The sequence below is a fragment of the Orycteropus afer genome, unplaced genomic scaffold (assembly GCF_000298275.1).
Source record: "Orycteropus afer afer isolate SDZICR_OR568_19922 unplaced genomic scaffold, OryAfe1.0 scaffold00080, whole genome shotgun sequence".
In the NCBI taxonomy this organism is placed as follows: domain Eukaryota; kingdom Metazoa; phylum Chordata; class Mammalia; order Tubulidentata; family Orycteropodidae; genus Orycteropus; species Orycteropus afer.
Window position 1 is genome coordinate 4755663 of NW_006921667.1, and position 25924 is coordinate 4781586.

General features: G+C 46.3%; 2 protein-coding genes across 2 annotated transcripts in view; one reads left to right on the forward strand and one right to left on the reverse strand.

The window, feature by feature from the left end:
* Nucleotides 1-305: 305 nt before the first annotated feature.
* Nucleotides 306-14987, forward strand: DHRS7B (dehydrogenase/reductase 7B). The gene is made up of 7 exons (XM_007941432.1): nucleotides 306-325; nucleotides 1327-1505; nucleotides 6796-6905; nucleotides 7917-8133; nucleotides 8711-8803; nucleotides 12348-12500; nucleotides 14782-14987. The coding sequence occupies exons 1-7, from the start codon at nucleotides 306-308 to the stop codon at nucleotides 14985-14987; spliced, it is 978 nt and encodes a 325-aa protein (XP_007939623.1).
* A 4845-nt stretch (nucleotides 14988-19832) lies between these two features.
* The window catches only part of TMEM11 (transmembrane protein 11), a 31196-nt gene continuing 25104 nt past the window's right edge, over nucleotides 19833-25924 (reverse strand). The window contains exon 2 of the mRNA XM_007941433.2: nucleotides 19833-20349. Within this exon, the coding sequence (XP_007939624.1) occupies nucleotides 19833-20349 (517 nt within the window). The remainder of the gene's footprint in view (nucleotides 20350-25924) is intronic.

Here is a 25924-nt window from a genome sequence, read left to right on the forward strand (position 1 = left end):
CTCCACCCAGAAGTCAGTAGTCAGGCTAGTCCAGGATGGGAGACTCATTTTTATAGATGTTTGTCCAAGAGTGTTAATTTTCTGTGCTGGTTAAGAATCTAAATGTATTTGGAAGAGGAGGTAAAAATGAAATACTAAATGAGTTGGGTTGCCTGTTCAGATTAGAAGCAGAATTTTGTGCAGTGGGCAGTTCAGCTCAGCTACAGGACAGCCCACCTGAGGGTGAACTTCAGGACCAGGGCTACTTTGGGAGCAGGTGGACACATGTAGTGGCTTTGTCTGTCATGCATGGGAAAGGAAGCAGGATGGTTTCCTTAAATGTGAGGTTGAGGAGATGGAATGGGCAGTGGGGTGGGTAAGAGTTTCACATAGTTACTCTCAGCTGATGACTAATTTCAGGCTTTAGGCTAGTTTACAAGAACCCTGCTCTCAATTTTCCTGAGCAGACTCTGCCCCCTTGTTGGGTTGTCCCATTGAGCATTTTCCTTCAGAGTTACAGAACACAGCGGTAGCATCACTGGCTCGTCCTAGCCTTTCTTTATTCCTATGTTTTCCCTCTTAGCTGTCAGTTTGGGCCTAGGGGCATGGGTGGGGAACTAAGGAAATGAAGAGGAGTAGTGGAAAAACAAGGTATTTCCTGAGAACTGACTGTGCTTGTTGCACAAACTCCTGTGACCTCTGATTTCCTCAGGCAGACTGCAGCTCATGGAGACTCTGATCAAAGACAGACCTTGATGCACAGCAGGGAGCCACGTTAGTAGCCTGAGCCCTGCACCACAGCTTGGCAAAGAGCAGCTTCATCCTTAATCAGCCTCCCTTTGGGCACTGTAAGACCCTGTGGTCAAGGGTACAAATGGGGGCCACCATGGTACAACCCAGGGGTGGCCCCACACAGAATAGCTGTCCTTCATGAAGAGTAGGAAGTGTTCTGTGTCCCCTTTTTTTCTAGTTTCACAAATATTCAGGGATTGAAAGTGCTAATGTCATTACCTAAGTTCCCCACAGAGGTCTGTGAGGGAGACCCAGGGAAGCACTGATCCTCTACCCACCTCCTGTCACTCACACTTGTTGGGGCTGAGCACCAAGCACAACACCCAGTCTCAGCATTTTCTGGAACCACCGTGTGTGCCTTTGAGGATGTCATGAAGTCTATGGCTGGGCTATGTGTGGGTCCCCATGCAAGGTGGAGGACAAGGTACCTGGTGAAGAGCACTGGCCTGAATGGGGCACTGGGCTTAGAACTGGGCCCTTGACCAGAGCACAGAGGAAAGGCAGGTTCCCCAATTGCTCTGCCTCGTCACTGATGTATCTGTTTTGTTCTTATAGGAGGAGCCTTCTGAAGAGAAGGATTATGGACCTGATCACATCCATGGCCATCTTGCCCCTGCTCTTCGGCTGTGTGGGTGTTTTCAGCCTCTTTAAGCTGTTGCAGCAGATGCGCATGAAGGCCTACCTGCAGGATGCTGTTGTGGTCATCACAGGCGCCACCTCTGGGCTGGGCAAAGGTGGGTGGCCACTGTTGGATAGAGTGTCTGCACAGGGTGCATTGGGTCCAGTGCCTGCAGTGGCAGCTAGAAGGGTATATAAATGGAACAGGCTGGGTGATGTGGGACAGCCAGTATGTGCTGTCCTCTGCAGAGAGCAATGCTCAAGTGCGTTAACCAGTGGCCCATAACTCAACATCAGTGTTGGAAGATAAAGCTGGCAGTGACAACAGTGACACTGGAGATGATTTATCTGCCCCTCTTAGGGGGTTTAATGCTCAGCTCCAGGCAACTGTTGAAATGGGAATATCCAGGGAGAGCTCCAATTTTGAAATAGATGATTAATCAGAACAATGCTTTTAACTCTTAGAGGGCCAAACAAGACCTGGCTTTTCTTGGAACCAGCCAGCCTGCCCTCAGCATGTGCTGGCCCTGCTCCTTCCCTGGACCAAGGCCATACTGTGGCTGTCCTTGGGGCACAGTCTTGGTAGGGTGGGACAGCTCATTGGAGCTCAGCTTCTCCCTGACCACGTCATCAGTGGTGCCCCACCCGAGTTCAGTTAATGTGTGCACTGGGACCTGGGCCCAGGCTTATTCTGGAGCCCCTATGTGTGAGCTGGGGGCACATCTGTTATTCTCCATTTTGGTCCTCTAGTGCCGCTCTAACAGAAATACCACAAGTGGGTGATTTGAGTTTAGGCGGCTAGAAATCCAAGTTCAAAGTGCCAACTCTAGGGACTGGGTGAAAGCCCCTCAACTTTGGGCTTCAGCTTTACTTCTTGCTCCTGGCCCACTGAAGCTAAAGGCTACTCTTAACTCAGGCAGCTGGTAGCTGCTGAGGCTGACAAATCCAAGGTTGACAGGATAAAATGGCACAGTCCTAAGATTACGAAACAGTATGGCAGGGTTCAGTTCCAGAGACAGTTCCAGGATTGGCAGAAAACATGGCAGGCTGCTGAATGAAGACTCTGCTATATGGAGGTTCCAAGCATGCCAGAAAGCTCACAGATCATTCTTAAAGCTTCTTACATATTGGAAGCAGACCCCATCCCTAAGGCAACTGCTTTAGTAGATTCTACCATGGGGATGATTTCCAGTCTCATCATGGGGAATAAATACATCCAGCTGCCCAGCCACTCAAAAGCAGGCCCAGCCAAGTTGACACACAGTTTTAACTACCACACTCCCCCGACATTTGTGTTGACTCTGGAAACAAACACACATGGTATGGGATCCCTACCCCTTTCCCTACATCCACCCATTCATGCACCTCCCCACCTTGCCACTGCACTATAGCTCTGCTCCATGGAGGAAGACCAAGAGGCAACCTGGATCACAGAGAACACCTAGGTGCTACATCTTTGGATGTAATTGTACAGCCCACTACTGCTTATCTCCTGTGTACCAGGCTTTGTGCCACATACCAGGACAGATGGCTGGGAGGGCCTCTTCCCTGGAGGACTTCCTGGTCTGGTGGGGACTGGCAGTGACTGACCACAGTGATTTGCCATTTCAGTAATGGGTAGCATATTTCAGTGTGCCAGGCTGCCAGTAGTGTTTTGCATGCATCTTAGAGTTTTCACGGCTAAGATTCAAAGAAGGCATGACTTGCCCTAGGATCCTGTTAGAAAGGGCTAAACCAAGACCCAAACCCATGCCTCTCTGACTCAGGAACTCAGTCTTCAAGTCTCACCTGTGTGGAATATAACCAGGTGAAGTGGTTGGGCCTGGGGCAGGAGCTAGCCTAGTAGTGCAGGGACACAAAGCACAGTGCCTATATCTAGGGGGTGAATGGCCTGCCATTGGCAATGGGAGGGAGAGTTCAGGGAAGGTTTTTGGGAGGCTGGATTCACAGGCATGTCATTGTGGATGTTGGGCAAGATCTCAGGTGAGTCTAGGCCTGTCACTGGATCTTGGGACAGTTGTCCCCAGGCCTGAACCACCAGCCAGGGCTTTGACCTCAATCAGCTCTTATATATAGGGGGTAAGCAGCTGCATCTCATGATCCCAGAGAGGTAGCTGAGAAAGAAAGAGTAAGTTGCAGGTACTGCAATAGGCAGACATATGAGAAAGATGTTATCCTCTTCTTGACCCCACATTTTGTCTTCCAGACACCAAACTGTGAAGGGAACAGAAGAATTCATTGAAAAAAATTTATATACAATATGTTATGGCAGGCATTTCCCGTACTCCAAATCATTTTGCTTATGTTCTGTACCATTTAACAATTTAGGAGCAAGAGTCTCTATCTGTTTCTCATCTACCCAGATAAACTAGGAACTGCTTGTTAACCAGCCACCTCAAGTACACATACCACAGCTAATGACTACCACGGATGTGTTGGTGTTTCTTAGCTGTTTGAAGAGGAGTATTCCAGTGTCTTCTGTAGCTCTGCTTATCACATCATCCACCCTAAAGCTAGGGTTAGTTGATGAGTGCTTGGATAGCTTTCCAGATGTGGATTTAAGCCACATACACTTGTTCTTACAAAACAGCAGGACCACTTACTAAAGGAATAGAATGTTCTGGACGTGGATGTCATGATTTACAACCTAGGAGTGCTGGCAGCACAGCAGCCCTAGATCAGCAGAATGTTAGAACTGGTCGTTTTTCACTTGAACCTCTTGCCTCCCTGAATCTGCTTTTTCAAGAAATGAAAATTGAATTTTTTCCCATCTGTTTTCATTTCTGTCACTTCCTACACAAACTTTATTTGCTTTTTGGCTTTGCTAAGAAGGAAAGCTTACAAAGAGTCTAGGCAGTCATTTTCCAGAAGCTCCTCCCCACTTTGATTCTGTGTCCACATCCTTTGTTGTCACCTCCAAAATGTCAATTACCGCACCCACCCTGGTACCTATGGGACTTTTGCTGTGGTGGCCACAGCTCTGGGTTTGTGCCTGTCACTTAGGCTGACCCATGAACCAGCCAGCCACTCTCCTTCAAAGAAGACATGTTACAGCTCCTTAGAAAGCCCCATCTTTGGGCTGTACCACCTGGGAACTGCACTACAGCTGGAGAGCAGCTAGAAGAGGGGCTATGCAGTGTTGTAAAAACTGAACCTTAGGACCACGTGGACAGTGAAAAACTTGCTCTGAAGAAAGTGGCTAAGTCCTGAAGGAATCTTGATGCTGTTGTGATAAAAGGGCTGTCCAGACCAGGACACCCTGCCTGAACCCTGTTGACCTTCTCCCCTCTGGCTTGGCTGCACAGCTGCCCCCAAGATGGGACTACCTGTACAAGGGCAAGCTCAGCCCTCCCTCCATGAGCCAGGGATGACTGTGACACTGTGACTCTTTGACCTCCAACCATTTGGTCCAGCATGGGTGGCTTGCCAGCTGCTCAGTTGCTTAGCACAGCTACCCAGGAGACCCACATTCTTCCTTGGCATTTGAGGTAGACTAGAACACAGGATGGCACCATGTGTATCAGAATAGAATTTTATTCCATAGGGTTGTCCATAGTTGGTTTTGTAGAAATAGATCACCAGGCCTTCCTTCTGAGGTGCCTTGCCATGGGTTGAAATAAGTTGAAATAAGACTTCGGGGTGAGGACAGGCAATGTCACTGTAAGCCCATGCACTTTAAATTTCACCAACCGTCAACTTTTAGAATAGGTGAAATAGGCAGCTTAGGAATAAAAAAAGAACACTTCCATAGTGATTGTTACCTGTTAGCACAATAATAAGGATTTGTATGTTTTAATTCATTTAATCCCTCTCACCGCTGAGGTAGGTACTATTTGTACCTGCATTTTACAGAAAAGGAAAATGAGGTGCAAAGAAGTCTGTAATTTACCCCAGGTCACAGAGCTAGCAGGGGTAGCTGGTAGGAAGTCTGGCTAGAGCATGTTCTCTGCATCACCTACTGTTCTGCTGCTCAGGAGCTGCTGACTTCAGGCCAAAGGTGCATCCATGAGGAGGATGAGAAGCCGAGGGCATTTCCCTGTCCCAGGCCTGACAACTTACCCTCTCTACCTCTGTGGGGGAAGACAGGTCTTTTGCTTTCCCCCACCTTCTCTTAACAGACCCGCAGCCATAGAGCATCTTATCAGCCAAGCTGGGCTTTCTCTGACCACAGCCTGCCCTGGGGATTCTGACCAGAGTTATCAGGAAATGAGAAAGAGGCCTTATACTGTCTGTCTGGAAGGGAGTAATGTGGCTGTGAGCCCAGAGTCTTATGGAGAAGCTGAACCAGGGGATGAAGTGGAGGAAAGGCCTAATTCCTGCTCAGGGGCTGGTGAAAGCTGTACTCCTACTCCTAAGATGTGGCCATTAGCTAAAGAAAAAACCAAAACCAAACCCACTGCTATTGAGTTGGATCTGACTCATAGCAACCCTTCCTTAGATTTCCAAGGCAGTATTACTATGGAAGTAGATTGCCCAACCTTCCTTCAGAGGAGTGGCTGGTGGGTTTGAACCACAAGCCTTCTGGTTAGCAGTCAAATGCTTTAGGCACTACGCCACCAGAGCTCCCAATTCCCAAAGCCACCCCAGAATCAATGAATCCTTTTTTTTGCTTGCCGCAGTTTGAACTGAGTTTCTTTTTTCTGCCAAAACAACATTGATTAATACCGATGCCCAACTAGCTTCATAGTCCTAATTAAAGTCCTTATCACTTACTTGGAGTGTACCAGTAGGCTCAGTGGCACCCCTTCGCAATAATTTGTAACTCCAGTTGTGTGATTTCCTTGCCAGAGCCCCTCTCCTACCCCAGAAAACTTCTTAGGCCCCTACTTTCTGTCCAGTGTCACCTGTCCATCCAGGTGCTGACATACTCTGTTCCTTCTGCTAAGAGAGCACTCTCTTGGGAGACTCCTACTCATGCATGCTTCAGGACTCCTTGGGAGAGCTTCCTGCCCCTTCTCAGTCTGCTGCTACCCTGTTTCCTTACAGAACCACACACACATCTATACCCTGTCAGATGTGCCTATGGCATTAGTGACCTGGGAAGTAGTCTAGGTGTTGCTAGAGCACAGGCCTTGCAGACCATGTGTGGGAGCCGTGGCACTGCCTGCCCATCCAGCTCACTAGTGGGAGTGAGCATAATGCCCCCAGTGTTGTCAGGGTTAAACAAGGTCAGCCATGAGCACAGTATTGACAGTCTGCTTGCCCCCTGCCTTTTCCTTTACCTTGTGACAGGAACTCTGTAAGAGGAGTGTGAGAGCTGCTTTATCCCAGGGCCTTGCTACCTGGTGTCTTTAGGTCCTAGCAGGGCTCACACATGTTAGCTCTGAAGCACACTAAGTTTAGCTACACCATACAGGGGGAGAAGGCATGTTCTTCAGGGGTCAGCATTCTTTTTTCTTCCTTTAGAATGTGCCAAAGTCTTCCACGCTACAGGTGCTAAGCTGGTGCTCTGTGGCCGGAACAGGGAAGCCCTGGAAGAGCTCACCAGAGACCTTGCCACACCTCGTGCCACCAAGGTGAGCCCAAGGTAGTGCTGTCCACAGGGGTTGAGGAGTTGCCACCCAGAACCCTGACTCCCCACAGCCTATACCAGCCGCCATGGGAATGGCAGTACCTGAGGCACTGGGCCTGAAAGTAGCTTGGGTCTCATGGCCTTAGGTGCCCTCGAGCTTCTCAGTCATGACTGGTTCAAGTTCTGACTCCACCATTTACTAGCACTGGGAGGTTCCCTCTGTGGAGAAGACTGTCTGCCCTACCCTCTTCCCTTTACTTAGCTAACCCTATTCACATAAGTCACTCAAAAAAAAAAAACAAAAAAAACTCATTGCCATTGAGTCCATTCCGACTCATAGTGACCCCCATTGGGTTTCCAAGGTGGTAGATCTTTATGGAAATATATTGCCCCATCTTCTGCAGAGCGGCTGGTGGGTTTGAACCACCAACGTTCTGGTTAGCAGTCAGATGCCTTAGGCACTGTACCACCAGAACTCCTTCACATAAGTCACAGTACTCAGCAATTCATTCCTCTCACTCTTGTCCTCCTTTATGGTGTTATTTACAGTTTGTCTGTCTGTCTGCCCTGCTAGACCGTGAGCCTCTGGAGAGCAACACCCACATCTGTCTTGCTTTCTGCTATATCCTCAGTGTTTGGCACATAGGGGGTGTGTAAAAAATTGTTTCCATGAAAACTGAGTGGAACTGCCTGTCCTGAGCGTACCACTACCTCTCAGCAAGGAACCACTGAATGTGAAGTAATGACCATGCCAGTCCCATGCTGGTATAGGGGGCTTCTATACACATCTTTGTAATCTCTATCAGTGTGAGCCCTGCACTGTGGGATTCGTTCTGGTGATGAAGCTAAGGGGGCCTCAGCTCCATTTTCCATGAGAAAGAAGGTACGCATATCCACAGACATGTGCACTGTGGCAGGAACCCCTGACTGCAGCCTACGTTGTTCATGCCCAGTGGCCACTTCCAGAACCCCTATCACCTAGAAGGTAAGTTTGGTGTATGCTGTGTTTGACCAGGTGCAGACATACAAGCCCTATATGGTGACCTTCGACCTGGCTGACCCTGACTCTGTTGTTGGCGCGACAGCCCAGATCCTGCAGTGCTTTGGCTATGTAGACATACTGGTCAACAATGCTGGAATCAGCTATCGTGGCACCATCACAGACACCACCATGGATGTGGACAAGAGAGTGATGGAGACAAATTACTTTGGCCCAGTTGCATTAACAAAAGGTAAATTATCTTAGGTCTGAAAGAAAAAAAAAAATCCAGAATCCTGATATGTGGCCATCTTTTTTTTTTTTTTAAACTTAGACTTTTTTCAGCTAAACATGGCTGTTCACCTGTCTTCTACTTCTTCTGGCAGTGGGCACTGTCTTTATGGCTGGGGTTTTTGCCTTTTCAGGCATTTATTTGCATTTTTTCTCTCTGCTTTATAGCTTCAAGTCAAGACAGTTTTGGCTGCATAGTGTTGCCTCCACACCTCCTTTATTGTGTCTTAGACCCTTACAGTATGGGGATGTGTTCAGTCTGCAGTCAGGTAAAAGGCTCTACAGAAGACCAAGGGCTAAGCTGCTGTGGAGAGTGCCCAGGCCATCTCCTTTCCTGCTTCCTTCTGCTCCCTTCCCTCCTGCCTGTGAAGGCTGGGTGCAGGAGGCCTCAGAGTTCCAGTAGAACATAGTTCTCTACCCTGAAAGGCTGTCATTGCTCACCTTCCTTGTTCACTAAATGTAGTTAAATTTTGTCTCCTTAGTGTCAGGAACCACTGACCAAAGAGGAGGTCCCTCTAAAGCCTAGCCCTCTTTCCTAGCACTTCTGCCCTCTATGATTGAGAGGAGACAAGGCCACATCGTTGTGATCAGCAGCATCCAGGGCAAAATCAGCATTCCTTTCCGATCGGCCTGTGAGTACTTCTTCTCCCTAAATGTTTTCGTTGATGTTTTTTTGTCGTTGTGAAAATAACACATTTACTATGCAGAATTCCAACATTACAGAAATACACCATACAGAAAGTGAAAGCACTTCACTGGACTGCAAACTCTGGAGCCACATGACTGAGTTTAAGTCCCGGCTCTACTCTTCACCCTATGTAGCCCTGGGCCAATGCCCCCCTCTCTGTACCTCAGGCCTCAGCTGCAAAGTAGGGACAATCCCAAGCCCAAACTCAGAGGATGTGGAGAAGATTAATGAGCTAATCTGTGTGTACTGAGTAAAGTATATGGAGCCGCACCAGGCACTGAGCACAATGAAATAAAATACCAGCCACTGTTGCTGGTGTTAGTAGTCATCATCATCCACAGACACAACCAGTTTACCACTTTGGTGCAAATGCCCCCTATTTTTTTCTATATATAATCAAACAAACAAATGAGATCATGTGTTTGGCTTGCTTATTCTACTTGCAGTTCCTTGGTCCACATCAGCAGAGGATCTGACTCACCCTTTGGAGCTATGTTGTGACCCATTGAAGGGACATGGCCTCAATTATGTAGCCATTTCCTCCTACCAAACACAGGAGAGTTTCTATTGTAGGGTCTCTATCAGCAATAATGTGCTGTGTAGAACCTCCCTAATATGTCCATCTCTGGGCACTGTTGGGAAGTTTCAATGAGATAAAATACACGAAGTTGAAATACTGGGTAGGGCCCAAAAATTTAACTGCCAAATCAACTTTCAGTTCACATTCTATGCCACATGTCTGAGAGGGGCTGTGCCAGAATTTGACAAGATTGTTTCATGCTCCTATCCACCATCATACTAGCAAGCATAGAATCTGAGGGGTTGTTTTGAAGATATTAAAAGTAATTTCACAATCTATCCTACAAGGACATTTCTTTGTTCATTCTAAGAGGAAGCACAGCCATATCAACCCACCTCTAGATGCTGGTCATCCCTCCAGCTGCAGGGCTGTCAGGGGCCAGAGCTGATTCTGCACTCTGAAAAGACAGTGACCAGAGTCTAGTCCCATCCTGCAGTGTAACCCATCATCTGAACAGGAAATGTAACAGGCAGTTACTCTGCCTTTAAAGTTCTAATTATATGACCTTAGGAAGAGTCCTGGTGATACAGTTGTTAAAGCACTTAGCTGCTGACTGAAAGGTTGGTGTTTTGAACCCACTGGCCTTCTATGGGAGAAAGCTGAGGCAGTCTACTTTCTATAAAATTTACAGCCTTGGAAACTCTATAGGGCAGTTATCCTCTGTCCTATAGGGTCAGTATGAGTTAGTTACCCCTCAAGGTCCTTACTTACAAAATGAAACATAACAGTCATTGTTGCTGCCTCATGGGGCTGCTCAGATAATGAATGAGACAGTGGACATGAAGAGTTCTGTGGAAGCTGTGGGGTACGTTGCCCTGTATGTGTCTGTGGCTCTACTTTGGCTTAGAGAGCAAGAGACAGCATGGCAGTCACTCTTAAAAGCCACTCAGATGGTTCAGTAAAAAAAAGTTTGTCATGTGTAATTACAAACAATAAATTAAATTAAGTAAAATGTAAATAATAGGTAAATCGGCATCAAGGATATAGTGTTCTCTGTACTGTTCATATTCTTGCAATTTTCCTATAAGTTTAAAATCATTCTCATATTCTATTTTAATTTAAATTGCCTGATCCTTGCTCTCTTGTTGAACTCTGGCTGCAAGAGACTCTCCTGGTGACCTGGTGCTGCCTGATGGGTAAGTGTTCTTGCTGGAGAGTGGTGTGCCCTGCACATGCTGGTCAGTGGGTTGGAGAGACCACCATGGAGGGCCTATGCCAGGCCTTCCCACAGGGCATGACTGGTGACTGTAGTTGTACAGCCTGGCTGAGGGTTCATGGCCTGAGAACCCTTGGAAGACTCCCAAGAAAAGCCAGTCTTCCCTGTCCTCAGGCCTGGGCTACACTCCTGGAGTCATGGCTAGTAGGCAGTTCCCGCCACACCTCAAACTACCCAGCTCTGTACTGTGACTTGACCCAAAGGCACCATTTCTGAAAGTCTCAGCAACAAGTTCAAAACCCGAGTGGTGCCTCTGGCAACTTCCTGTACCACATCCTTGGTTTTTCTTTGCCATTTTTTCTTGGCTGATGCATGCCCTTTTTTCCCCAAAGCTAAAGTATTCAGAGGTCTGAATGAGAGAGAACACTAGTTTCCCATAGATGCCCATTCTGTTTTCTTGTGCAGAGTGTTCTTGAGAGCAGAGACAGGAGCCTGAGCACCCTGGTAAAGACCCCCACTGTGGGGTCTGCCAGGTAGAGGGCACACAGAGAACATAGGCCAAGGTGCACTCACCCACACTGAGTGCTCACTGTCTGCGCCATTTGGGTGATGACAACTGGACACAGCCGACCAAGGCCATCTGTTGATCAGTCCTGACTGGCAAACTGGCCCAACAGGGGGCATGTGGCTGCAGCAGTTTGTGGGTCTGCAGGGGCCACATAGAGAGCTGCTTACATACATGACCAGGGGAAATGCCATGTGCAGGAACAATATGGTTTAACTCCTATGAAAAAAATACTTCTGTGTCAAATTACATGTACATACATAGAATATATGAAAAATAAGTCATGAGAAACTCAGCATCCATGACCTCTGAGAGTAGGACTGGGGGCAGTCACTGTTTTGCCCTTTGCTACTGAATGTTTACCCATACCAAAAAGTCCACTGCCATTAGATCAGCCTCGACTCATAGCCACCCATGTGTTACAGGTTAACACCCCATGGAATTTTCTTGGCTGTAATCTTTACAGATGCAAATTGCCAGGCCTTTCTTTCATAGTGCTTCTGGATGGGTTTGAAAACTCCAATCTTTAGGTCAGTAGCTGATCACAAACTGCTTGTACCACCCAAATACCTATATTTTACCCAGTTAAAAAAAAAAAAAAAAACTGCCATTGAGTCGATTAAACTCATAGCAACCCCTACTTGGGTTTCTGAGGCAGTATCTCTATGGAATTAGATTACCCAGTCATTCTTCTGAGGAGTGGCTGGTGGGTTTGAACCACTAGCCTTCTGGTTAGTAGTCAAATGCCTTAGGCACTGTGCTACCAGAGCTCCCATTTTACCCAGAAGGCATTAATTTTTTGCTTAACTTTTAATTTGGAATAATTTCCAACATAAAGAAAAGTTGCACAAACAGTACAAAGAACTCCTATATATCTTCACATGGATTTCCCAATTGTTCACATTTTACCACATTTGTTTTATTATATACTCTTGTGTGTGTGTGTATTTAATTTATTGTTTGTTTGTTTGTTTTTTTTCTGAACCATTTGAGAAGGATGGAGACACAGTCCTCTAATTTTAAATACTTAAGTGTGTTTCCTGAGAACCTGGGCACAGTGCCATTATCAAAAGCAAGAAGTGAGCACTGATCATCTACTGTGATCTGAGAGGAAGAATGGGGATGAGTATGTGGGCTGTGTCCCACCTTGGGGCATTCACCTGTTTCTCGGCCACACCACTTTGCAGATGCAGCGTCCAAGCATGCAACCCAGGCATTCTTTGACTGTCTGCGTGCTGAGATGGAGGAGCATGAGATTGAAGTGACTGTCATCAGCCCAGGCTATATCCACACCAACCTCTCCCTGAATGCCATCACTGCTGATGGTTCCAGATATGGAGGTAAAACCCCTTCCTTCCTGCACAAACTGTGACATGTGCATTGCTCTTACTTGAGTGGGCCTCTGGTCATTCTCATTTGGAATGTGATTGTTAAAACTAGAAGTCTTGCTCTGTGGTTGCTGGTTGCAGGGACAGACTATTGAGTAACCTTCACTTTACCACCATGAGCCATCCTTAGCCCTAGCATCAGCAGCTTTTGAAGCAGACCAAGGCTTTGAGGGATAGAAAGAAAGTCTTCAAGCCAAAACTGCCAAGTGCCCCATTCTGTAGGGGCAAAGGAGTATCACTGGGATACTCACTTCTCAAGGTTTAAAGTAGATTATCCTCATGGAAAAGTGGGTTTCTTGACCTGAGACGTTCTCTACCCCATGTGTTGAGAAATGCCCATCCCAGAGCACTCAGCAGAAGTTCAGTCTTTGGGGGAAGCTGGGAAAGGCCTCTGAGAGCCTCAGACCTGGCTTCAGAGTGTGTCTGAACTACTAACCTTTCAGGCATCACGTGGGCCACCTGGCCCAGCATATGTGCCCAGCAGAAACCAGGAGGTTCCTGCAAGTCAGGTCAGAGTTGACCTATGTGTAGTGGTGCCTTGGAGCTGGCTCTCTGCCCCCTTGTCCTGCATCCCTGCCACCTTCCTCCACCCCAGGCCCTATGCACCCCCCACCAGGCCTGTGCCCCCTACCAGACTTGTGCCAAGATGGCCCTACACTGGCTGGTGCACCTTTCTCAGCAGGCATTTCTCCCCACCCTAGAAACAACACAGAAGTATGAGGCCAGAGGGCTTCAAACAGGGTTACACCAGGAATATGCTTTTTAAAAATTTCTCTCTGGTAGCATTTAAAAGTAAGCAATAATCAGAAACTTCCTATTCTCTACAAAAACACAATGAGAACAGACCCTGTTGAGAAAGTTCAGGCACAAGCACAAATTGAGAATAGTTTCAAGTGTCCTGTGCTGGTGGCTTCTGCCTGCCAGTTAGTCAGGCTTTGCTGGAAAAGTCAGACCAACCACTAAGGGAAAAGGAGCATCGGTTCCCTAGGCTGTCTCATCTAACACCTAAAATGAAACAGGATTTCTTTCTTATCCAGTTAACACATGGCATCAGAAACTGAGACAAGTTGTCTTTATTCCCACCCATTTTTGACTTTTGCTTTTGGTGAGCTTGTGGGCATAGAGGCCATGGTCCTCTCCCATCTTCAAGCCACGCTACCCAAGACAGATAGGTAATACGACATCCCTTAGTGAGTGACTGCTCCAACTGGCTAGGTTTTTTAAGGCCTGGAAGCTCCTCAGATGTGGTGAGGGGCTCGCTCTTGGGGACCCCATCTGGGCCTGCCTTTGCCTAAGTCTTAGAACCTTAAGTGTTCAGACTCTCTTTTGTTTAAAGCACATCTGGGGTTCCCTAGTATAATATTTTCAATACCACCACCTGTCCCCCACCCCCAGGCCCTCTGCTGTTGGGAAGTCCCAGCCTCTCAGGCACAGACCCTTGGGCTTTTTCCTCCCATGTTGTGAGATATGAAGTTGAGCTGGGTTTGACTGTGGCAGAGGCTCCCATCACTTTGGAGACAAAAACCAAGTCTTCCTAGCCCTTTGGTCTTCTTCAGGCTTTGCTCCTTGACTCCCTGACCACCTTTGTCACTCCTTCAATGCTCTCCAGTGTTCACAGCTGGGCTTGCATTGGCTAGAAACCTGGACTCATGAGCCATTCCTGAGATAATCTACATATGCATGCTGTACCAGCTAGTCTGATGGCTTCTCAGGGAGGGAGCCCTTCCATCTTGTATCTGGGAAAACCATTTTTCTTCCCCAGAATCCTGGCACAGAGGACACCTTGGGGCCTATCACTAGGGTGTCAGCTACATTATAGCAGCTTATATCACCCTCCAGCTTGAGGGATGTGTTGCTTGTGGCCTCCAGCGAATGTTCACAGAACTGGCCCACTGACCCACTGTGGGGCCAGGCTAATTGATCAAGGGCCACCCTTGAATAGATCCCATGAGCACAGTACTCCACTGGCACCAAAGAAATAAACCAGAATGAGGGGTTTTCTAATTTCAAAAACTAATGTGAAAAGGCCTCCCTCACCCTCTGTTTCCCCACAGTGAACTGCATTCCCACTTAGTAGGAAGTAACCAGGGTTGTTGGCACTCTACCTGGCTCCCGGCAGACTTGGGGCAGTTGTGTGGGGGCTGCAGTGGGGAACCTGATGGCTCTACCAGCCCACGTCCCCAAGGGACTTCAGCTTCCACATTCATGTTTCTTTTGCTTCTATGTATTTTAGTTATGGATGAGACCACGGTCCAAGGTCGGAGCCCCACAGAGGTAGCCCAAGATGTGCTCACTGCTGTGGGAAAGAAGAAAAAAGATGTTATCCTGGCTGACCTGCTGCCTTACTTGGCCATTTACCTTCGAACTCTAGCTCCTGGGCTCTTCTTCAGCCTCATGGCTGCTAGGGCCCGAAAGGAGCGGAAATCCAAGGATTCTTAGTTCTGGCCAGAGCAAGGGTGAGAAGGCATCACCTTCCTAGGTTGGTTGTTCTACAAGGGATGCCTGCATCTGTGGGACATTGAGATTTGCCTCCTGGTGGGAAAGATGGGCAGGCACATCTACAAACCCCTGGCCAGGCCCCTACTAGCAGAGAATGGGAACCAAAGAAGATAGTGAGCATTCTTTCTAGAGGTGAGTAAACATGGAGCTGGGTTTTAACTTTAAAAACATGAAGTAAATGAGAGGAGTATATAGGAGCCATAGTCCTCAATAACTGACAGGACATACCTCCTTTTGAGTTCTAGCCTCAGCAGCTCCTAGAAATTTTTTTAGTCTTGGAACCAGAAGTCATGATATCACCTGATCCAGTTGCTCTCACTTTTGACTTATCCAAGACCACTTACCTAATTATTTTGGCAGACTGTGCTTTCAGTACTTGAGGGAGAAGGCTGCAGTTTTAAGAAATCATTATTCATGTGCAAATCTGGACTCTCTAATCCCCTAGTAGGTGTAGAAAACTGGCCCATGTGTGACCAGGCATCTGGCATACACCGACCGAGAAAGCAGGCATCAGGCCAGGAACCCTGGCTGCCCTGTCAACCTCATAGAAGCCTGCAGAACCCAGCACATCCTTGCTGAGACAGCAGCCAGAGGGAGGGGGCGCCCTGTGGTCCTACCTACTTCTAAGAACACTGGTTGGGGGAGCTCTGCAAATAGCAGTCTGCTGATGGAGCTGTTGTTTGTTAGCTGTAACTTCTGGTATCCAAGCCAAAAACATAATTGCTTTCCCTTATTTCAGTGTATTAAAAATACATGGTTGAATTTCACTGAGTAGGTCAAATTCAGTGCTGAAGTTTAGGAAGAACTTCTGTTGAAACTGACAGTTTAAACTGTCTTTTCTGGGTCCACTGTAGACTTCCCAGAATTGGAATAAAATCTTGTGTAGCACACTGGCACTCAAATTGTCATAGCTTTGGCCTGAGGAGCTTGGATTGTGGGCACTGCCCCAGGAGAGAGGACAAGATTCCTCTGGGAGGGGAGGGGATGGTGAAATCTGGGAACTTAACCATTCACAGCACAATGTGGGCATTCCAGGGCTCTTCGCTTGAAACATGGATGGGTGGGTCTCCATCTTGTGTCCACCATCAGCCTCCCTCCTTATGTGGAAGGTGAAGGTCATCTTTAGTTTTCATGCTAGACATTAAAATTAGAGCCACCATACACCCCTCTAAAGGGAACCCCTGTCTGTAGTCTAAACTACTTAGTGCATAGCAGGTTCTAACAGGGACAGAGTGCTGTCCTAGATGACAGTACTGCACCACTTGGACACTCGTGAGCTGGCATTTGTTGGCTTCATGTCCAGGTACTACCCTTTTTTCTACATGAACTAAAGTTGTCAGCAAGTGAAGATCCCCACAGCTGAGGAATCCAAGTGTAACAGCAGCTTATTCCTTCCTCAGAAGATGGGGAAGACCACATGTTAAAGCTGTTGGTTTTAGAGCCAATTAGACAGGCTGGTTAGGACACCACCAAGCCCTTTTTCAGGGATATGGGTCAGCACCTGGTACAGAGTGAAAAACTGAGGGGTTGCTCAACCTCGACACCCCCTTTACACATCCAATACTGTTGGTGTGTTTGTTATCTAACCCTAATTCACTTCCTAAAACTTAATTTCAAAACACTGTATTATACCCAATATGAAAACCCAGTTATCATCTGCCAAAAATAGAAAATAATGTAATGCAAACTGAATAATTATTAAATCTAGCTAGAGGTAGCTGTGTGCCAAAGGCTGGGTCCAAAGGCCTACCTCAAGTTGGGCTATCAAGTGCCAGAGGCAGGAAGACCATAGCCCACCACCCCCACACACTCATTGCCACTCTTCAGTTGCAAGGGGGAGCAGAACCTTGCTGAGGGCCCCCAAACAGCCATCATTCCACAGCTCTGCCACTCTTAGTTGCAGACTGACTAAGTGACAACACTTCCCAGGGAATTATCAAAAAGCTTCTGTAGGTAACTTCTTCCTACGCCAGCACAAAGGTCACTGATGGGAAAGGCTTGCCTGAATTTTTTATGCCCCCTTATCCACACAGACTATATCACTCTATAGAGACACTTTGGGGATATAGAATGTATTTAAGCCAGTATCTGAACATTTGTCATCAGGGGTGGTAGTGTTGCTACTGCTCCCGTTTTATCTTTCCTGTCCTCAACATGTGTCTTTGTCCTGGCTTTTTATCATTCTTGAATTCAACTTTCTTCAGATGTCTGGTAAAGTTCAAAGACACTTTCACCCTTGTTCTTGGAACCTCTTGGTGTTTCCCTGCCTAGGGCAGAAGTCAGCATCATGCCAATACCAAAGGCTGAGAAATAAGACCAGATGTTTCACAGATGCACAGCTGCACATCTGTGTTCTGGAGTAACTGGCAGGAATGAACATGGCATGGGCAGTCACATGGGCACGCTGTTGGCCCAAGCAGCACTAAGCGGGCAATTTCTCTGCCATAGCAGGACCAGCAGCTACAGAGCCAGATGTGCAGACTGAAGGGAGCTGGCAAACTGCCAGGACCCAGGGCCCATCTCTAAATTGGGGTTCAGGTGAGTAGTTGAAACTAGGTAACATTTCTTACATGTTTCCTGGAAGGGTCCACAGAGAAGCCAATTTTGTGAATATGGCCCTTGCTTTCTCTGAGTTGACAATTATCAATGAAGTTTTTTAATGTTTCAAGAGGGTGGTAACCAAGTCAGGAATGGTGAGGTCAGCTCCTTTCAGGAGGGTGGCAGAGGTGGAAGAGCCTGGCACTGACTAGGAGGGGAGGGTAAACAGACCCACACTGTTTCTCTTTGGCTTAACTTCCCAGTGACTCCTGGAGTGCAGCCCCACCCTGTTGCCACACCTTGTTCCCTCCTTGGCCAGGGGACATATTACTAAAATGACATTTTAGTGTCTGGATTAGTGCACCCAAAAGGAATTACTTTGTTCAGGGACGTTGGAGCAGCACTACTTGTACAGGTTTCTATTTTGTGTGAAGGCTTCTGTTCAGCCGACTGAGCAGCTGCTCTGCTTCCAGCACCTCCCTTCTGACATCTGCAGGCAGAGCACCTCCAGGCAGAGCAAGGGGCTCCTTTTCCAAACCTGGGACTATTGTTACAAAATCACTACACCTGCCCAGCAGGCTAGGAAGCTGACCCTTGGTGCCTGAGGGGTCATGGCACTGGGTTTCAGTATGCAGTTGGAATGAGGTGTATTTATCTGGGATCACTGTGTGGCCAAGGCAGTTAATTCTTTATCATTGTTCCAGATTATCAAAGAGTGCTATGCAAACACCAGTGTGCACCATTTTCCCACCTATTGCTCAAATGGGTGAATAGTATGCCTTAAACCAAACTCACTGCCATCGAGCCAGATCCGACTCATAGTGACCCCTCCTTGGGTTTCTGAAGCGGTATCACTAGGGAAGTAGATTGCCCAACCTTCCTTCCAAGGAGTGGCTAGTACGTCTGGGGCTCTTGGAATTAAAGTTTCGTTAGTTATTTGTGGGTCTTGGGACCCTTTTTAAATCTTGAAATTCAAGTTTGGAACTCCTTACCAAAATGGCAGAGTCACTCACCCCCACCTTGAAGCCATCCTGTGCATCCCAGGTTAAGAACCCCTCCCTTATTCTGCGTCAGACCTTCCTGATGGGTCAGTTTAAATTAGGTCAAAAGTCAAACTGGTTATCTCTATCAAGTGGCCCTTCAGAGAGCATAAGTCTATAGCTCTTAAGGGGTGATCAGAGAGTGAGGTCTTAGGGAAGTTGAACTTTACGGTAAGGGATCCCTGATTGCTTTGTGGAAGACATAATTTTCCATTTATTGAAGCCCTAGAAGGAATGTGACAGAACGCTCAGTACACCCTCCTGGAGGTGCAGAGGCTCCTTTTCTGAATGAAGAAAACAGTGGGAGATGAGGCAAGGCTGAGGGGGCTGTTGTTCGAACAGGCCCCAGGCAGTGGCTAGCCTTGTGCAAGGGGTCGGTGATCTGCTGCTTTGGAACCAGGCTGTGGTGCCAGAGGCCAGGAGTGCTGTGAAGGCTACTCTACCCTTCAACTAAGGCAGGGGAACCCAGGGTACGTATCAGGAACAGCATTGGTACTTTAGAAAAACAGATGTTTATTTCTTTCTACACCAGAATTTTAGGAAGGTTCCTCAAGCCCCACATGCACCCAACAGAACCTTGTCCTCTAGGCCATACCCCTTTATCATGCTGCACCCTAAATATCAGCATGTTAACATGGCTGGCCTTGGGGATGATAGACCAAGGGGAATCATGGCTTTAGGGGAGTCTGGATGCCTGAGGTCCAGGCCAACCCTGATCAAGGCCTGTTCTTTTGTGGTGAAAAGCTTAGGCTGCCACCAGGAGCAGCATGGGCGGACTGAAGTACCCTCTCCCTACATGTGTGAGCTGCAATAAAGCATGAACAGAGAAAACACCTGTAATTTCAACTCTCATCATTTTAATAGTCATTAGCTTCTGGTTGGCTCTGGATGGTACAGTTAAATATACTTAAAGACACCCCCCAAAATGCATTCACACCCCTCAGTAGCATATGCTTCCATCAGCACACCAGTGCCCAGTCAGATGTCCATGGCTTCAGACCCTTTCTTGGGAAGACGGACATCCACATCTTAGTGTAATGAGCTGAAGAACCCCATCGTTTACCCATGATTTTAAAAAGTAACAAATATCAACCAAACACCTTCCCAGGCTGTGCTGCTTCACAGGGCAAAGCTGTGACTATAGCAATCTGAGTACTGTTGTCTCTGTGGGTTTGGCTTTTTGCATCCTATCCCTTCCCGCCTGAAATCATACAGCATAGAGTTCATAAATCTTCTTTACACAGTACACCAGGGCAGCAAGTGCTATTGTGTTGTGCAGTCTCTTTCTGTGCAGGTCGTCCTTCCGGACCAGCACCACTGGGGTGGAGGAGGTGAGTGTGTGCAGAGGCAGACGCGACAGTTTGTAGGCATCGTACTCCACTTGGTACTTGCAGCAAGGGTCAAACTGCCAAGAGATCCCATAGAGGGTGCAGCAGGCCAGACTCAGCACACCAGCAGGCAAGGAGATGTAATGGGAGTACTCCAGGGGCAGAGCCAGTGGGGTGCAAAGGCAGGCAGTGCCTGCAAGCACGGCGGTCTTGTGCAGGCAGTTACCCACAGTGATCCAGCGGGCTGTCTCATCACCGATGCGCGTGGGCTCGATCACGATGTACTTGTACTGTGCCTCCAGGGCCTGCTCCAGCTCATATTCAAACTGGTCTTGTGCGTTCTCCCCATTGTAGATCTCGTGCACAATGTAGCAATCTGTGGCTGACAGGCTCACCCTTGGATGAAAGAGTGGGAAAGAGACATGACAGTCAGGAAGCACTAACAACTATGCAGCTTTACTAATCCCTGCAGCCCGGGACCTGCACAACCTGAGGCACCACACCCATGTGTGTTTATCTCCCCAAAACCCAATGTAAAGACTCCTTTTCTGAAAGAAAACAGTGAGAGATGAGGAGGTGATGGGCAGAGGCTGGTCTCTGACAGGAACAAGTAACAGGCAGTATCCAGTCCCATGCAGGGGGGCCAGAGAGCCGGGCCCGTGCCCAGGGAGAAAAAGTAGTTGCCCAGAAGCACAGTAACATAAGATCAAAAGGATGAAATCTGCTACTGATTAACTGGGGCAATTGCAGGAGTCTTCATTGTCATCTTCTGGCTAAACACCTGAGGCAGATAATACTAAACACTTTGCCTCAGCTCTGCTCTGCTCACACTTTTTAGGACACAGGGTACATAGATCCCCATACACCCAGAAATAAGTGAGAAGCCAAAGCGCCATGGGTCCTTTCTTACTCTCGCATTGGGGCACCAGCCTGAAAGAGCACAGCCAGTGGCAATGAGACAAGGTAAGCAGGAACGGGTCAGTGGTGATCAGGTCCTTGTTCAGAGGGACTGTCCTAGGCTGCAGTGCAATCTTGAAAACACTACAGCTGGGAGCAAGGGGGTGTAGACACAGCTGTACTCACTCCATGACCAAATCATATGGCTGCATAGCCTTGGGTGATGAAGATGAGAACTCCCTCTGCCCCTCATAGGTGACATGCTGAAGAGGGCCCTCAGGGCCTCCAAAGGTCCCCCGCCATGGTCCACTGGCTCCTCCTCACTGTCTACTGGCAAGGGCTTCAGCAGAGAACAAGGATACTGGCTCTCAGAACCAAGGCGTAACAATGATAACTATCAGAACTGTGGAGGTTAGATTCCAAGATGGCAGAATAGGCAGAAAGTCTGCACAGACCCTCTTCAACAAAGAAAAGGTGAACCAATTAACACAGACACAGAAGATAATACTGGACCCCTGAGCCTTGAAGGGAAGGATACAGACTAAACCTCAACTAGCGAAGAATTTACATGAAAATACCAAAAAAGGAGACATACGGACCTGCAGTCTGGCAGCGATCCCAATGGCACAGACAGCTTGGAGAGTGCCGAGTGGTGGTAGGATTCCTAAGAATTAACCTAAAAATCAGCCTAACTAGCCAAGGACTGCATGGAGGACTGTTTTGGTGGCTATGGAATAAAAGGGGAAGCAGTGGTGAAGAGGAAGACGGGCTGAGCTGTGGATTTGCCTGTCCAGAGGTCACCACCATTTTAAATGTTTACAAGCGGCTTTACCATTTTGGATATTTAAAGAGACAGTGGAGACTCCAGGGGCTTAAGAAGACATTCTGCTTGCCAGTAACCCCAAGGACACTCCAGACCTGCACGACTGAAAAGGTGCAACATTCCTCTTCTTACTCTTATATCCCACACCTGCTTGGTGAACAGAGGTGCGGCCATCCCCCATTCCCACGCATCTTCTGGGCCCCCAGGAACTCCATCCCAGTCTGTGTGCTCGGACAGAGCCTGGGTGTCCTGCCCTGTCATCTGCCGATTTTTTTCTTTTTTCTGGTGTTTAGTTTGCTCATATTTGTCTGTTTTAAAACAACCATTATTATTAATACTTTTGTCCTTTTTACTATTATTCTTTATTCTTCCCCTCCCAGGTCCTAGTTTTCAGCTTTTTTTCTTTTGCCTGTTCCTGGTTAAAAAAAATTTTTTTTCCTTAAATTCTTTTTTTTCCTGCGTTTTTTTCTCGTGGTTAACCCCGTTCCTTGTTTTTTTTTTTTTCCCCATTTTTTTTCTTCATTATTCTCCTTCTCTACCTTTTTTTGTCTTAGTGCCCTATTCCCAGATATTGCAGGGTTTCTTCTCTCCCTTTTTTCTTTTTTTGGTTATTGTTCCTGTGTGATTACATGGTGAATTTTTTTTCATGTGCTTTTAGTTTTTTGATGGTTATTCAATTGTAATTTTTGTGTGAGTGAGAGACAGTAACAGTCTCCATAAGATACAACTACACCCACACCTCCTACAATTTCACTTACTGAGCGAGAGCCACCACCACCTCCTCCACCAACGGGCCAATGATAAAAAACCACCAAGAAGAGCCTGGATCACCTGTGGATGCTCTTCACAAACAGTTAACAGAGGTCTTATACAACACCACATTGTCTTGGAGACAACAGACCATCACAGTCCACACAAAGAAGCAAGATAAACTGGCAGAAACAAGGGAAACAGGATACAGACCCAGAACACATCCTTGAGAAAGGAGCACCATTGGCATTCTCTGATAAGGAATTCAAAAGAATTATATTTAGGTATCTTCAAAGGATTGACAGACAGACCAAGGAAAAAACCTTAGAATAATTTTGGAAGAAATACAAGAAGAAAATGACAAAATAAATGAAAACTTAGAAATGATTCTAAATCTACTAACAGAAATCCAGAAGATTAATACTAAATTGTCAGAAATAGATAACACATTGGAAGGCCAAAGGAGTAGAACTGATGCAATGGAAGACAGAATTAATGAAATTGAAGACAGATACCGGAATACTTCTTTGGAAAGGGATCAATCAGAAAAAAAATCAAAACAAAATGAAGAAAGCATTTAGGTTCATGTGGGATACCATCAAAAGGAATAATCTACGTGTCACTGGAATTCCAGCACAGGAAGAGAAAAATAAAACCACTTAGAAAATTGTCCAAGATTTGCTGGAGAACTTCCTTGACATGATGAAAGATGAGAATATATCCATTAAGGAAATCCAAGGAACCCCAAACAGGATAGACCCCAAAAGAAAAACACCAAGACATATATCATCATCAAACTCACCAAAACCAAAGACAAAGACAGAATCCTGAAAGCAGCACGGGAAAAACAAAAAGTTACTTACAAAGGACAGCCAGTAAGAATAAGCTCTGATTTCTCAGCAGAGACCATGCAAGCGAGAAGGCAATGGGATGGTATATATAAAACCCTGAAAGAGAAAAATTTTCAACCAAGAATTATATACTCGGCAAAACTGTCCCTGAAATATGTTGAAATTAGGCGATTTTCAGATAAGGAGAAACTAAGGGAATTTGTTAAAACCAAACCAACCTTACAAGAGATGGTAAAGGGAATCCTTTCAACAGAGAACCAAAAATAGCAAATATCAACCGACCATTAATACACAAGATGACAAAACTCAGAAACCACAGCTATGGACATATCCAAAGTAAAATGAGCTTACAAGATTGTAAACAGGGAACCAGAGACATCAACAGGTAAGTAAGGACAACTACAAACAAGAAGAGGGAAAAGACTGTGTAGTTACAGAACTTCTAAATGGTGAGGAAGTTAAGAGCGTTGCAAGATAGAATGGACTGTTCTAAACTCAGGGAGAAAATTACAAATCATAGGGTAACCTCAAAGAAAAATGATAAACCTTCATATCACAATAAAAAAGAGGACATGCACAAATACTCAGCAAATACTAAAACCGCAGCAACAAAGTTGGTTTTTTGAAAAGATCAATAAAATTGACAAACCACTGGCAAATTTAACAAAGGAAAGGGAGCGAGGATACAAATAACATGAAAAAGAAACAAAATGGGTGACATCACAACAGAACCAACTGAAATAAAGACAATGTTGTTGTTGTTTGCCGTTGAGTCGGACCCAACTCATAGCAACCCTCCTTGGGTTTCCGAGGCAGTATCACTACGGAAGTAGATTGCCCCATGTCTCTTCCGAGGAATGGCTTGTGGGTTTGAACAGCCAGCCTGCTGGTTAGCAGTCAAGTGCCTTACACAATATCAGGATACTATGAAGAACTGTACTCCAACAAATTTGAAAATCTGGAAGAAATGGACAGATTTCTAGAAACATACCACTTACCTAAACTAACACAGACTGATGTGGAAAAGTTGAACAGGTCCATCACAAAAGAAGAAATTGAACAGGTCATCAAAAAATTACCAACTAAAAAAAGTCCTGGCCCAGATGGTTTCACTGGAGAATTCTATCAAACATACAGAGAAGAACGGATACCAGTCCTACTCAAACTATTCCAAAACACAGAAAAGGATGGAATCCTCCCTAACTCATTTTATGAAGCAAGCATAACCTTGATTCCAAAACCAGGCAAAGACATCACTCAAAAGGAAAACTACAGACCAATATCCCTCTTGAATATAGATGCAAAAATTTTCAACAAAATCCTAGTCAGTAGACTCCAACAACGTATCAAGAAAATCATTCATTATGACCAAGTGGGGTTCATATCAGGTATGCAAGGATGGTTCAACATTAGAAAAACAATCAACGTCACCCACCACATAAATAAGACAAAGGAGAAGAACCACATGATCATATCAATTGAAGCAGAAAAGGCATTTGATAAAATCCAACAGCCATTCTTGATCAAAACTCTCACCAAAATAGGAATAGAAGGGAAAATCCTCAACATTATAAAGGGCATCTATGGAAAACCAACAGCCAACATTATTCTCAATGGAGAGAGACTGAAACCATTTCCCTTGTGAACAGGAACCAGAAAAGGATGCCCTCTATCACCACTTCTATTCAACACTGAACTGGAAAGTCCTAGCCAGGACAATAAGGCAAGAGAGGGAAATCAAAGGCATCCAAATTGGTAAGGAAGAAGTCAAACTATCCCTATTTTCTATACCTAGAAAACACAAGAGACTCAGTCAAAAATCTACTGCAACTAATTGAGAGATTTAGCATCATGGCAGGATATAAGGTCAACATCCAAAAATCAGTTAGATTCCTCTACACCAGCAAAGAGACTGCTGAAAAAGAAATAAGGAAGTCAATACCATTTACAATAGCTACCAAAACAATAAAACACCTGGGACTAAATCTTACCGAGGACACAAAAGAAGTGTATAAAGAAAACTATAAAAATCTACTTGAAACCGTAAGAGATCTACATAAATGGAAGAACATCCCATGCACATGTATAGGAAGAATGAACACTGTGAAAATGTCAATTCTACCCAAAGCAACCTATACATTCAGTGCAATCCCAATCCAGATCCCATCAACATTCTTTAGGGATATGTGAATTTCCAGGTGTATAGTGGAGCTGACAAGGGGCAAGGCTGTAGTCACTGCTTGATCACAGCCAGCTACCCAGAGGGACCAAGGAGTTGAACCTGTGGGCTGGGGACCATAGTTGCAGAAGACATCAAGCTCAACTGGCATAACAAACTACACAAGCATTTTTCCTCCACCTACTTTGGCGAGTAGCAACTGGGATTTTAAAAGATTGCAAGCTGCCATCTAGATGCAATGATGGGTCTCTCCTTGTCCAGAGCCAAGAAAAATGAAGAAAACCAAGAATTCATTTAAACAACTAGTCCCAGCGACCGGTACACGATCCGATCTGCAGCCTATACGACTATGAGACCAGAAGAAATAGATAGTGCCCGGCTACTACTGTCAACCGCTTGGAAGGGGATCTATGTAGGAGATCCTGGATAGAGAGGGAGAACAATGTGGAACAAAACTCAAAATCATTTGGA